Raw genomic sequence first — 13416 nt, forward strand, 5'->3', positions numbered from 1 at the left:
GCCGCGGGCTGACAGGAGGCGTGTGTGGAGCGCGGCGCCTCGCGCGGTCCCGCAAACTCCGGCGACTCACGAGGCTGGGAACCGGACGACTGAAGTCGGTGATGCTCTCCGGCTTTGGTTTCTCGCGCCTCCCCGGGCTCTCTCGGTGCCGTAACCGCACCGGCCTGAGCGCGGCCGAGGGCGCGGGAAAGAAGTAAACAGCACCGCCCGGGACCGCATCTCCCCGAAGCGCGGGTTCCTCCGAGGCTGCGTTGAGCGGCCGGCCCGGAACCGCGGAGCGCAGGTCCCAGCACGGAAGACGGACGGGAGCACCGCCACGGGGCCTCGGCGTCCGCCGCCGCGCGGTTCCGGGCCGGCTCGCACGCCCGCCTCTGTCCCCGCCCCTTTTCCTCTTGCTCTTTCTAATCCTTCCCCCTCGGCCAATTCCGGGGAGGAACCCTTTTTAGATCCTTCCACGTGGAAGCGTAGGACGAATTTCGTCCACACCATCCGGAATGGCCAACATGGCGGCCGCCGTGAGAGGCCTCGGTAGAGGTAAAGCGGGGCGTCGTCCGGGCTTAGGCGGGACCGCAGCTCCGGTACGGGGGCCGCGGCGGTCAGCCGACGCTCCGAGCACGGTCTGCACTGGGGGCTCGAAACGCTTCTCAGGGCTCTGGGTTCTCCAGACAGTTGTTACTTAAAAGCGGTCCCACGGATCCTTCACTTCTTCTGGCGCTGCCCTTCGGGGGAGTCGGGGAGGCGTGTGCCCGGCCAGCCCCGGCCACGCTCGGGGACGCGGCGAGGACGCGGCTGGGTCCCCAGCGGGGCGTGGGCCGCGCTCCGTGCGCAGGAGGAGCTGCGCTTGGCGATCCGCGTCCGTCAGTCCGGCCTGTTCCTGGGGGTTCGCGCCGTGGGAGCACGTCGGGGCCGCACTCGGGTTCTTTTTTCCTTTTAAATAGTAGTTTTCATGAACACAGAACGTATTGTCAGCCCGGGGCGCGGGTCTGTGCATCGCCGGGTTTGCACACTCACCGTCGCACACGACCCCCACGTCCGTGTCCACGACCCCCGCCCCCGGCCTCCCTCCGTCGGTTTTGTGACGTGAGGAGCCGCTTACGGTCGTCCCCTCCCGCTCCCCCGAGTTTCCTTCCAAGCCGTTCGGATTCTCAGAAGGCGCGGCCGTGGTAGGCTTCGCCGCCGCATTGACGGTGCGGGGACGCGGTGCGGGGGCGCGGTGCGGGGACACGATGCGGGCTTAGGCGGGACCGCAGCTCCGGTACGGGGACGCGGTGCGGGGATACGATGCGGGGGCGCGGTGCGGGGGCGCGGTGCGGGGACACGGTGCGGGGACGCGGTGCGGGGAAACGGTGCGGGGGCGCGGTTCGGGGACGCGGTGCGGGGGCGCGGTTCGGGGACGCGGTGCGGGGGCGCGGTTCAGGGACGCGGTGCGGGGGCGCGGTGCGGGGGCGCTTTCCCGGCGTGGCCGACCCGGCGGGCAGGACGGCGGCACTGCCGCGGTTGCGGGCAGTTTTCCCCGCGCCCCCTGAGCCGCTGGTCGTGTTTGGGAGACGGGACCCGTACGGCGGCTTCGCTGGGCGGCCCGTCGGGCGGGGGCGCAGCCGGCGTCACGCCTGTTGGCGCAGGAACGAGTGACCCGCGGAGACCGCAGGAGCCGCGGGGCCGGTCAGGGCGGGCCGCACGCAAGCCGCGCTCCAGGCCAGGGACGGATCGATCGATCGATCGACTGATGTTTATTTATTTACTTTGTAACGACGTCCTAGTTTCTCTCTGCGCTTCTCGCGGGAGCGCCTGCTGCGAAGACGGAGTTCTCCGTGTGGCGAGTCGTTTACGACCCGGTGACACCGGCACGTGGGTCTTTACCGGAGAGACCCGGGCGGCGCTCTCCCTGGGCGAGAAGGCGCGTCTGTAGTCGGAGAAACCGGACGCGACCGAAGACGAGCGTTCTCTCCGTGCCCCGTTTCCTCGTGCTTTCCGGGATTCCTCTCGCTCCCGATGCCGCGGTCGCTCCCGATCCCGCCGCGTCGCTCCCGATCCCGGCGCGTCGTTCCCGATCCCGCCGCGTCTCTCCCGATCCCGCGATCCCGGTGCGTCGCTCCCGATCCCGCCGCGTCGCTCCCGATCCCGCCGCGTCGCTCCCGATCCCGCGATCCCGGCGCGTCGCTCCCGATCCCGCCGCGTCGCTCCCGATCCCGCGATCCCGGCGCGTCGCTCCCGATCCCGCCGCGTCTCCCCACTTTGCCGGTTCCCCCTCCTCCGCCAGCCCCGCACCTCGCTGTGCCTCTGGGGCCGGGTCCTGTCTTGCGTCGCTGTGTCCCTGCTGTAGAAATCCGCTCCGCTGACGTCGCCCTCGTCTTCGGGCTCGGCTGTCTGCGTCTCCGATTTACTGTTAGAGTTCCGACCTCTTTTGAACTTTGGACTCTTGGGCTCGTGTGCGGATTCTCGCTCTGCACTTCGCTTGGGTCTAAACTCGCACTCCCGCAGCGTGCTCGTCCCCCGCGCATTGCATGGGAACTTCTTCCTTGGTCTGGGCCCAGACCTCCAACACCCTCCACTCCCCTCCTTTCCCCACACTTCCCATTAATTAGTTGACAGATCCCATTGGTTTTACCCTTGGAATAAATCCAGACTCTAACATCTCGCCACACTACAGCAGCTGCCTTGTATGCCGTTACTCTTACCTGGATTTCAGTCTCTGCTCCACAAGTAAAGTCGGTCCTTCAGGAACCCAAGTCATGTTACTCTTACGCTTGAAGCTCTGCGAGGCCTCCCCATGTTGCTTAGTCCTTAAAAATGGCCCATGGTTGTGCTGTCTTTATTGTACCTACTGTTGAGCGCTTCAGATGTGGTTGGTCTGAACTGAATGTGTGAAAGACACATTAGATTTTTAAGGACTTAGTACCCAAAAAAGTAAAATACCTGAATTTTTTATATTGGTAACATGTTGAAATGATAATATTTTGGGATATTAGCTGTAATATGTGTTAATCTTCATTAATTTCACTGGTTTCTTTTTTACCTTTTTTAAATGTGGCTCTTAGAAAATTTAAAATTATATATGTGGTTTATGTTCTACTTCCATTGGACAGCACTGGCCTAGGGTCTTCATATCATCTTGTGCCTGCCTTGGCCCCCGCCCGCCCTTACCCAGTTGACCTCCCTGACCTTGTTTCTGGCTACCCTCCCCCGCGCTCTGTGCGCTCTAGCCACACTGCTTCCTTGTTCCCTGATCAACACCAGGAACATGTCTGCCTTGGGAAGACTTTCGCCAGATGGGATGAGCATTCAAGACCCTTTTTCTAGGTCTTTGTGTGACTGATTTTCTCATTTCTTTCAAGTCTTTGCTCAGGTGTCACTTTTTGATGAAGCCTACCTTAACTAACAATCTTACTTAAAAGTGCAGCCCACTTTCCCCTTGACTCTCCATTTTAACCACTGGGTCCCCCCCATCACTACCATTTTGTGTTTATTAGTGTTGTCTCCCTTCACTGGGACGTAAGCTCCACAGGGACAGGGATTTTTGTCTGTTTGTTCACTAAATGTTTAAAGTGGTGCTAGCACGTTTCGTTGGCATATTGTGCAGAAGAATGAATAAATCCGGGGATCCACATCGCAATGCCACCCCTCTGCCGTGTGTTGTAACTAATAATACTTAAAGTAATTCGAATGCAGTTTTTGCTTTCATTTGTTCAAATTTCCTTCCTCCATTCAGTGATGGCGAATAAGCTGTACATGTCCCCTCCCCGTGATGCTTATCTTTTATGAGGTGCAGGCATGAACTGGTTAATTATTTTCTTTAATTACAATTGTTCGAAGTGATGTGAGGGACAAGTACAGGGCGCTGTAGGAGTGTTTGTGAGAGACCTAGTCTGTCCTGAGTCTTCAGGGAAAACTTCTGAAGAAGTAGTTTAACAGAGTCCCTGAAAGATCATTGGCTACGGAAGGGGGAGTAGAAGGTGATGGCGAGAATGTTACAGATGGAGGAAAGATTATATCTGAAATACCAAAGTGGTTAAAAATTACAGCGTGTCGGGGCACCTGGGTGGCTCAGTGGGTTAGAGCCTCTGCCTTCGGCTCAGGTTCATGATCTCAGGGTCCTGGGATCGAGCCCCGCATCGGGCTCTCTGCTTGGCAGGGAGCCTGCTTTCCCCCTCTCTCTCTGCCTGCCTCTCTGCCTACTTGTGATCTCTGTCTGTTAAATAAATAAATACAGTCTTAAAAAAAAATTACAGTGTGTTTCAGAAACTGAAAGGATGGGGCGCCTGGGTGACCCACTCAGTTAAGTGTCTCCCTTTGGCTCAGGTGATGATCCCAGAGTCCTGGAATTGAGCCCCGCCTGGGCTCCCTGCTCAGCCCAGAGCCTGCCTCTCCCTCTGCCCCCCCCCCCCCCCCCCCCCCCCGCCCAGCGCCCCCCCCCCCCTCCCCCCCCCCCCCCCGTCACGTGTCTGTGCGCGCACGCTCACGCGTGTGCGCACGCACACACACGTTCTCTCTTTGTCTCGGTGTCTGAAATAAAATCTTAGGGGAAAAAAAAAAGCTGAAGGGTGGCCAGTGTATTTGAAGTACAGCAAGCGTGAGAAAGAGTCGTGTTAGATCCAGTTCACTATAGGTTAGAAGTACCTCATGGAGGACCTTGTTAGGAAGTTCTTCAAAGAACACGGGGAAGCCATCCAGGTGTTTTAAGGATGTGATGGTATTTTCATTTTTAAATGACCCCTCTTACTAGTAGGTAGAAAAGAAGTGGAGTAGACCAAGAGTGGAATATCGAAGGGTCTGGAATCTGTTGCCGTAATCCTTGTGGTAGGTGAGGATGGCCTGGACTGTGACGGGTGTATGGGAAGGAAAGGACTAGATGGTAAGATCTCCGAGGGAAACTGAGGATTGTGGAGCTCTAATCTTTCAGTATCAGATACAGGAAACAGCGAAGAAAGGAGATGGAGTCATGCCCATCTCACTGCCAAGCGGTTGGGGTGGGGCTGGGAGTGACTTTTGAGAACCAGTACAGATGCGGGAAGGTTCCTTAGTCGTTGAGATAATTCTCTTCTCTCTGACGTAGCGAGTGAGGTTGTCTGCAAAAAGTGAAGGGAGAAGTGTGTTAAAGGAGTGTGATAATGCAGGTAGACAAAGTGACTGCAGAGGGATTGAAATACAGATACGGTCTGTCTGTGCTATTTGAATATAGTTGACCCATGAACAGTGTAGGGATTAGGGGTGCGCCCCCCAGGCAGTTGAAAATCTGCATAATAATTTTTTTTGGTTTCTTTCTTTATTGAGTCTAACCCCCAGCCAGGGAACAAGGACAGACCATGATGACTGTCACACACCCTCCCTCCCCACTCTCTGCCTTAATTTTGACTCCTCCAAAACAGAACTACCAATAGCCTAATGTTGATGGAGGCCTTGCTGATAACAGTTGATAAACACTTATTTTGTATGTTCTGTGTATTATATACTGTATTCTTACAATAAAGTAAGATAGAGAAAAATGTTATTAAGAAAATCATAAGGCAGAGAAAATACATTTACAATACTGAACTTTTATTGAAAAAAATCTCTGTATAACTGGACCAACACAGTTCAAACCCATGTTGTGCAAGGGTCAGCTATATTGGTATTTTTGTAATTTGGTTTTTATTAGTGTGTCACAGTTTCATAGCTTTCTCTTGAAAAGTATAATTTCTGGTTGTCATGATTTGGGATTTTAAATAATAGTGGTTGATTGTTGGGACGCTTGGATGGCTCAGTGAGTTAAAGCCTCTGCCTTCGGCTCGGGTCCTGGGATCGAGTCCCGCATGGGGCTCTCTGCTCAGCAGGGAGCCTGTTTCCTTCTCTCTCTCTGCCTGCCTCTCTGCCTAGTTGTGATCTCTGTCTGTCAAATAAATAAATAAATAAATAAATAATCTGAAAAAAAAAATAGTGGTTGATTGTTTTATAATAGTTTGCAGTTGATGTATTCAAGAAAATTATTATTTGAGGATCTTACCAAGGTTGTAAGGTTCTTGTTTAGTACAACTAGAACTATTGTTTATTGTTTGGAAGTGTTTGCCAAATCTTGAAACGTTAATTGCTGTTCCTTCATTTATTGTGTGTGATTTTTTTGAAGGTAGCTGGCTTCTTTGAAAACATGGAGGGTGTCCTCTTAAATTTTTGCGTACAAGCACAGCCCACTGGATTTGAGGTTTTTGAGGGTGCCCTCTTCTTCATTAGCTGTTAAAGCCCCGTGTGGTTATTGTACCATAAAGATTTCCCGACATTAAACACGTCTCTTACACTGCCCAAATGTTATTCCTGAATTCATAGAATTCAGTTGTGATGTTTATCTTGTGCTTCAACTTTCTCTTGGTATATGAAGGATGAAGTTACGTTGTTAGGCATGTGGCTTTGATGGTGTTTGAACTGATGGTAAGTAGGAGTAGCTAAGGGAAGATACGGAGATGGTGCATCCCAGTCAAATGTAACTTTAAATGCAGTGGCACAGAGGCAGGAGTTAACTTGAGGGATTCAAGGGTCAGAAAGTAGGATCCTAGTGAACAAGTACGAAAGTGTTGTTGAGTGATAGGCAGGGCCCCCCGCAGAGAAACCTGGTGGACCTCAGTAAGGAATTTGTACCATTCTGCATGCACAGTGCTATGCATTTGGAAACTTAACTAATGAAATGGATTCACTTGATGTGTAGACGAGTATTATAATTCCCATATTATGGGTTGTTGCATGGTTTTATACAATGAATGGATTTTAAGATTAGATTTTAAGTCATTTTATGTGAAATTCTAGTTGTAGAGTACTAAAAAAATTGAGTTGAAGTCTGTTCAACAGAAAAGACAATATAGAGGGCCAAAAATGTGGACACTTACTCTAATGTATAAGAAAAATGCAAAGTAAGACAGTTCTCCATACTGTCTTTCATTTACTAGATTGGCAAAGACCAAAATGTTTGGTAACTTACTGTGTTGGCATAAATGTGTGGAAATAAGCTACCTTTTCATTGCCAGTTGAAATGTGTATGGCACTGTCATAGAAAGCAGTATTTATCAAAATTACAAATGTTCATGTCTTTTGACTCAGCAAGTTTACTTGAAATTTATTTTGTAAATACATTTGTACATGTACAAAATGAGGTTTACACCAGGTTATTTAACACAGCACTGTTTATAATAGCAAAATATAAGTGACCTAATGGTTGGTCAGTGATTAGGTAAATTAAATAACCACACAGTGGAATACTTTGCAGCTGTAAGAAGGTAAGTCTTTATGAACTGGTAGGAAATTATCACTGTAATATATATATATACAAACTTATGAATGAAAGGCCTACATGAAATTATGTATGTACATCTCATGTAAATATGTGTATTTATATCTGTGTGTGTGTGTGTGTGTGAGAAAATGGACCCAACTACCTTTAAGTGAGAAAGCAAGGTGTATAGAATAGCGAGTAGAATGTTCTACCATTTTATTAAAGAGGAGGGAAAAAATATATCTACAAAGATGCACAAGAAATTGCTAACATGGGTTGGGGGCTGTGGGGGACTAGTGGTGGGAGGAAGACTTTATTTTTGAAGATTTTATTTATCTATTTGTCAGAGAGAGAGAGAGAGAGAGCGCGCGCACACGCAGGGGAGCGGCAGGCAGAGGGAGAAGCAGGCTTCCTGCTAGCAAGGAGCCAGATGCTCCATCAGGACCTGAGATGAAGGCCGACGCGCAGCTGGCTGAGCCACCCAGGCGTCCCAAAGGCTTTATTTTAGTGTTTTCTTTTGCGATTCTTTAAATAAAGACATATTCTTTGTATTTCTGCATGCAAAAGAATATAATATATAGAAATTGTGAAATTCTGAATACTCACTATTCATCTTAAAGAAATAGAACATTATCAATTCTTCAGATGCCCAAGTGCCTTTTTCTCTGTGTGCTTCTTCCCCAGTCGTAAGCTCCTGAATTTGTTTTATCCCTCCCTTGTTTTCTAAATAGTTGTAAAGTACACACGTGCATACAAATATATATGTATATCCATAAATACAAAATTGATTAGTTGTGCATGTTTTTGAACTTTAAATAATACCAAATGAATTCTTCTGCCACTTACTTTTTTTTGATCAAAATTATGTTTGTGAAATTCATTCATATAACACATAGTTGAGTCATTTTTTTACACTTCTCTAGTTTTCCATTATAGGAATTACCACAGTTTATCCATTCTACTGTAGGTAACTGCTTGGGTTCTTTTCTGCAGTTTTGCCATTACAAAGATGTTATGGTGGTGGTGATGATGATGATTTATTTTAATTCCAGTACAGTTGACATATAGTGTTATGTTACTGTTTCAGGTGTATAATGTAGTAATCCAGCAATTCTGTATATTACTCAGTGGTTGTGGTGATAAGTGTACTCCTAATCCCCATCACCTATTTTAGCCAGCTCGCCACCTACGTCCCCTCTGGTAACCATCTGTTTGTTCTCTATAGTTAAGAGTCTGGTTTTGTTTTGTTTTGTTTTGTTTTGTTTTTTAATTTCTTTTTTCCTTTGTTCATTTGTTTTGTTTCTTAAGTTCTATATGGGTGACAACCTATGGTATTTGTCTTTCTCTGGCTGACTTATTTCACTTGTCATTACAATTTTTAGATCCATCCATGTTGTTGCAAATGTCAAGATTTCATTCTTTTTTATAGCTGAATAATATTTCATTGTATGTACACACACACATCCCAGATTGTTTGATGGACACTTGGGCTACTTCCAGAATTTGGCTCTTGTAAATAATGCTGCAGTAAAGATAGCGATGCATGTATCTTTTTGAATTAGTGTTTTCATACTCTATGTGAAAATACCCAGTAGTAAAATTAGTGGATTATATGATAATTCTATTTTTAAGTTTGTTTCTATTTTTAATGTTTTGAGGCACCTCCACATGGTCTTCCACAGCGCTGCACCAGTTTACAATCACTAGTAGCGCTTGAGGTTTCCTTTGTCTTTATATCCTTGCCAACACTTCTTTCTTGTGTTACGGATTTTAGCTATTCCGACAGGTGTGAGGTGTTATTTCATTATCGTTTCAGTTTGCTTTTTGCTGATGATGAGTGACATTGAGCATCTCTTCTTGTGTCTGTTGGACATTTGTATGTCTTTTTTGGAGAAATGTCTGTTCATGTCTTCTACCAATTTTTTTTTCCATTTTATTTTATTTCTTTCCAGTGTTCCAAAATTCAATGTTTATGCACCTCACCCAGTGCTCATAATACCCACCATCAAGCTCACCCAACTCCCCATCCCACACCCTCCAAAACCATCAGTTTGTTTCTCAGAGTCCACAGTCTCTCATGGTTCGTCTCCCCCTCCGATTTCTCCCAACTCACTTTTCCTCTCTATCCCCCGGTGTCCTCCATGTTATTCCTTGTGCTCCACAAGTAAGTAAAACCATATGATACTTGACTCTATCTGCTTGACTTATTTCACTCAGCATAATCTCTTCCAGTCCCGTCCATGTTGCTACAAAAGTTGGGTATTCGTCCTTTCTGATGGAGGCATCATACTCCATAGTGTATATGGACCACATCTGCCTTATCCATTCGTCCGTTGAAGGGCATCTGGGTTCTTTCCAGTTTGGTGACCGTGGCCATTGCTGCTGTGAACATTAGTTCTACCCATTTTTTAATTGATGTATTATTATTATGTTTGTGTGTGTGTGTGTGTATGTGTGTGTGTGTGTTGTTGTGTAAGTTCTTTATATATTTTGGATACTAACTCTTTACTGGATATGTCATTTGAAAATATCTGCTCCCATTCAGTAGGTCATCTTTTAGTTTTGTTGTTTCCTTCGCTGTGCAGAAGGGTTTTATTTTGATGTAGTCTCTATCTCTATAGTTTATTTTTGCTTTTGTGTCCCTTGCCTAAGGCAATATATCTCAAAAAGTATTGCTACAGCTGATGTCAAAGAAACTACTGCCTGTTCTCTCTGCTAAGATTTTTATAGTTTCTGGTCTCACATTTAGTGGGTTTGTTTTTGTGTGTGTTTTTTTTTTTTTAGATGTATTTATTTATTTTGGAGAGAGAATGCAAGCAGGGAGAGAGGCAGTGGGAGCAGGAGAGGAGAGAGACTCTCAGGGGGACTGCCCTCTCAGTGTGGAGCCTGACGTGGGGCTTAATCCCATGACCGTGAGATCATGACCTGAGCTGAAACCCAGAGTTGGATGCTCAACCAATTGAGCCACCCAGATACTCCTCACATTGAGGTTTTTACTCATTTTGAATTTATTTTTGTGTAGGGTGTAAGGTAGTGGTCCAGTTTCATTCTTTTGCATGTAGCTGTCCAGTTTTCCCAGCATCATAATTTTGAAGAGATTGTCTTTTTCCCATTGCATATTCTTACCTCCTTTGTCAAAGATTAATTGACCATATAATTATGGGTTTATTTCTGGGCTTTCTGTTCTCTTCCATAGAGCTATGTGTCTGTTTTTGTGCCAGTATCGTATTATTTTGATTGCCGCAGATTTATAGTAGATCTTGAAATGTGACATTGTGATACTGCCAGTTTTGTTTTTCTTTTTCAAGATTGCTTTGGCTATTCAGGGCCTTCTGTGGTTCCAAACAAATTTCAGGATTATCTGTTCTAATTATGTGAAAAATGCTGTTGATATTTTGATAGGGATTGCATTAAATCTGTTGATTGCTTTGGGTAGTATGGACATTTTAACAATATTTGTTCTTCCAACACATGAGTATAGAGTATCTTTCCATTTGTTTGTGTCATCCTCAACTTCTTTCTTTAGATTTTTATAGTTTTCAGAGTACATGTCTTTCACCTCCTAGGTCAAGTTTATTCCTTCATATTTTATTATTTTTGGTGCAATTGTAAATGGGATTTTTAAAAATTTTCTCTTTCTGCTATGTCATTATTAATATGAAGAAATGCAGTGGATTCCTGTGTATTGATTTTGTGTCCTGCAACCTTACTGAATTCATTTATCTATTATAGTAGTTTTTTATTGGAGCCTTTCCTGATTTTTTTTTAATATAGTATCATGTTATTTGCAAATAATGAAAGTATGACTTCTTCCTTACAGATGTGGATCCTTTTATTTCTTTTCGCTGTCTGATTGCTGTGACCAGGACTTCTAGGACTATGTTGCATAGAAATCATGAGAGTGAACATCCTTGTCTTTTTCCTGACCTTAGGGGAAAAGCTCTATTTTTCCTCATTGAGGATGATGTTTGCTGTGTGTTTTTCATATATGGCATTTATTATGTTGAGGTATGTTCTCTCTGAATCTACTTTGTTGAGGGTTTTTATCTTGAAGGGATGTTATACTTTGTCAAATCTTTTTTTTGCATCTTTTGCAATGATACTGTGTTTTTCATTCTTTCTTATTGATGTGATTATCGCATTGATTGATTTGAGAATATTGAACCACCTTGCATCACAGGAATAAATCCCTCTTGATCATGGTAAATGAGTTTTTAAATTTATTATTGAATTGATTTTACTAATATTTTGTTGAGGATTTTTGCATCTGTGTTCAGAGATACTGACCTTTAGTTCTTTTCTTTGTAGTGTCTTTATCTTGGCCTCATAAAATGAATTTAGAAGCTTTCCTTCTTTCTCTCTCTCTTTTTCTTTGGAATAGTTTGAGAAGAATACATAACTTATTTATTTATTTATTTTTGTTCTAAAGATCTTATTTATTTATTTAATTGACAGAGAGACAGCAAGAGAGGGAACACAAGCAGGGGAAGTGGGAGAGGGAAAACCAGACTTTCCGCCAACAGGGAGCCTGATGTGGGGTTTCATTCAAGGACCTGGGGATCATGACCTGAGCCAAAGGCAGATACTTAATGACTGAGCCTCCCAGGTGCCCTGGTAACTCTTCTTTAAATGTTTGGTAGAATTTATCTGTGAAGCCATCTGGTCCTGGACTTTTGTTTGTTGGTTAGACTTTTGATTACTGATTCATTTTCATTGCAGGTGATTGATTCGTTCGTTTTCTATTTCTTTCTTTTGTTTTATATTTCTTTCTGCAGTTTTAGTAGATTATATGTTTCTAGGAATTTACCCATTTCTTCAGGTTGTCCAATTTGTTGGCATAATTTTTCATAATATTCTCTTATAATGCTTTGTATTTCTGGGCTATCAGTTGTTTTCTCCTCTTCCATTTCTGATTTTTTTTAAATTTGAGTCCTTTCTCTGTCTTTCTCTGCCTCTCTGTCTTGTCTCTCTGTCTTTATATGAGTCTGGCTCATGGTTTATTAATTTCATCGATCTCTTCAAAGAACCAGTTCCTGGTTTCATTGATCTGTTCTACAGTTTGTTTGTCTTTAGTTTCATTTATTTCTGCCTTAGTTTTTATTATTTCCTTCCTTCTACTGGTTTGGGGTTTTATTTGTTCTCTTTCTAGCTCCTTTAGGTGTAAGGTTAGGTTGTTCATTTGAGGTTTTCCTTGCTGGTTTGAGGTAGGTCTGTATTGCTGGAACTTTCCTCTTAGAACAGCTTTTGCTGCCTCCCAAAGATTTTGACCACTGTGTTTTCATTTTCATTTGTCTGCATGTATTCTTTGATTCCGAACTCTTTGATTTCTTGGTGACCCATTCACTGTTTAGTAGCATGTTATTTAACCTTCATGTGTTTGTGTTTTTTCCAGATTTTTTCTTGTCGTTGATTTCTTCTAGTTTTGTAGTGTCTTGGTCAGAAAAGATGCATGGGATGACTTTGATCTTCTTGAATTTGTTGAGACTTGTTTTGTGACGTAATATGTGATTTATTCTGAAGGATGTTTCCTATGCAGTTGAGAAGAACGTGTATTCTTCTGTTTGGGGATGGAATGTTCAGAATACATCTATTAGGTAGATCTTGCCCAGTGTGTCATTCGAAACTACTGTTTCCCTGTTGATTTTCTGTTTGTATGATTTATCCATTAATAGAAGTGGGGTGCTAAAGTCTCCTACTATTATTGTATTACTATTGATTACTTCCTTTGTTATCAGCTGCTTTATGTATTGGGTCCCCCATTTTGGGTGCATAAATATCTATAATTATTATATCTTCTTGTTTTGTTTTTCCTTTTATGATTATATAGTGTCCTTCTTTTTCTCTTGTTACAGTCTTTGTTTTAAAGTCTATTTTGTCCATTATAAATATTGCTTCCGTGGCTTTCTTTTCACTTCCAGTTGCATGATAAATGCTTGTCCATCCCTTCACTTTCAATCTGCATATGTCTTTTTTTTTTTTTTTTTAAAGTAAACTCTATCCCAGTGTGGGGTTTGAGATCAACCCTGAGATCAAGAGTCTCATACTTTACTGACTGAGCCAGGCAGGCATCTCAGTCTGCATGTGTCTTTTGGTCTGAAATGAGTCTTTTACAGGCAGCATATAGATGGATGTTGCTTTTTTTTTTTTTTTAAAGTTTTTATCTATTTACCTGACAGAGATCA

General features: G+C 44.6%; 1 protein-coding gene across 5 annotated transcripts in view; it reads left to right on the top strand.

The window, feature by feature from the left end:
* Nucleotides 1-459: 459 nt before the first annotated feature.
* The window catches only part of MRPL1 (mitochondrial ribosomal protein L1), a 115141-nt gene continuing 102184 nt past the window's right edge, over nucleotides 460-13416 (top strand). For 3 of the 5 annotated variants that reach the window (XM_059385609.1, XM_059385636.1, XM_059385644.1), the window contains exon 1: nucleotides 460-534. In XM_059385609.1, the coding sequence (XP_059241592.1) occupies nucleotides 495-534 (40 nt within the window). In that variant the 5' untranslated portion in view covers nucleotides 460-494. Of the gene's footprint in view, nucleotides 579-1235; nucleotides 1256-13416 lie in introns of those variants that run through there. The other 2 variants (XM_059385617.1, XM_059385626.1) reach the window with 2 other exon arrangements.

Source organism: Mustela nigripes, chromosome 1 (assembly GCF_022355385.1).
Source record: "Mustela nigripes isolate SB6536 chromosome 1, MUSNIG.SB6536, whole genome shotgun sequence".
Classification (NCBI taxonomy): Eukaryota; Metazoa; Chordata; class Mammalia; order Carnivora; family Mustelidae; genus Mustela; species Mustela nigripes.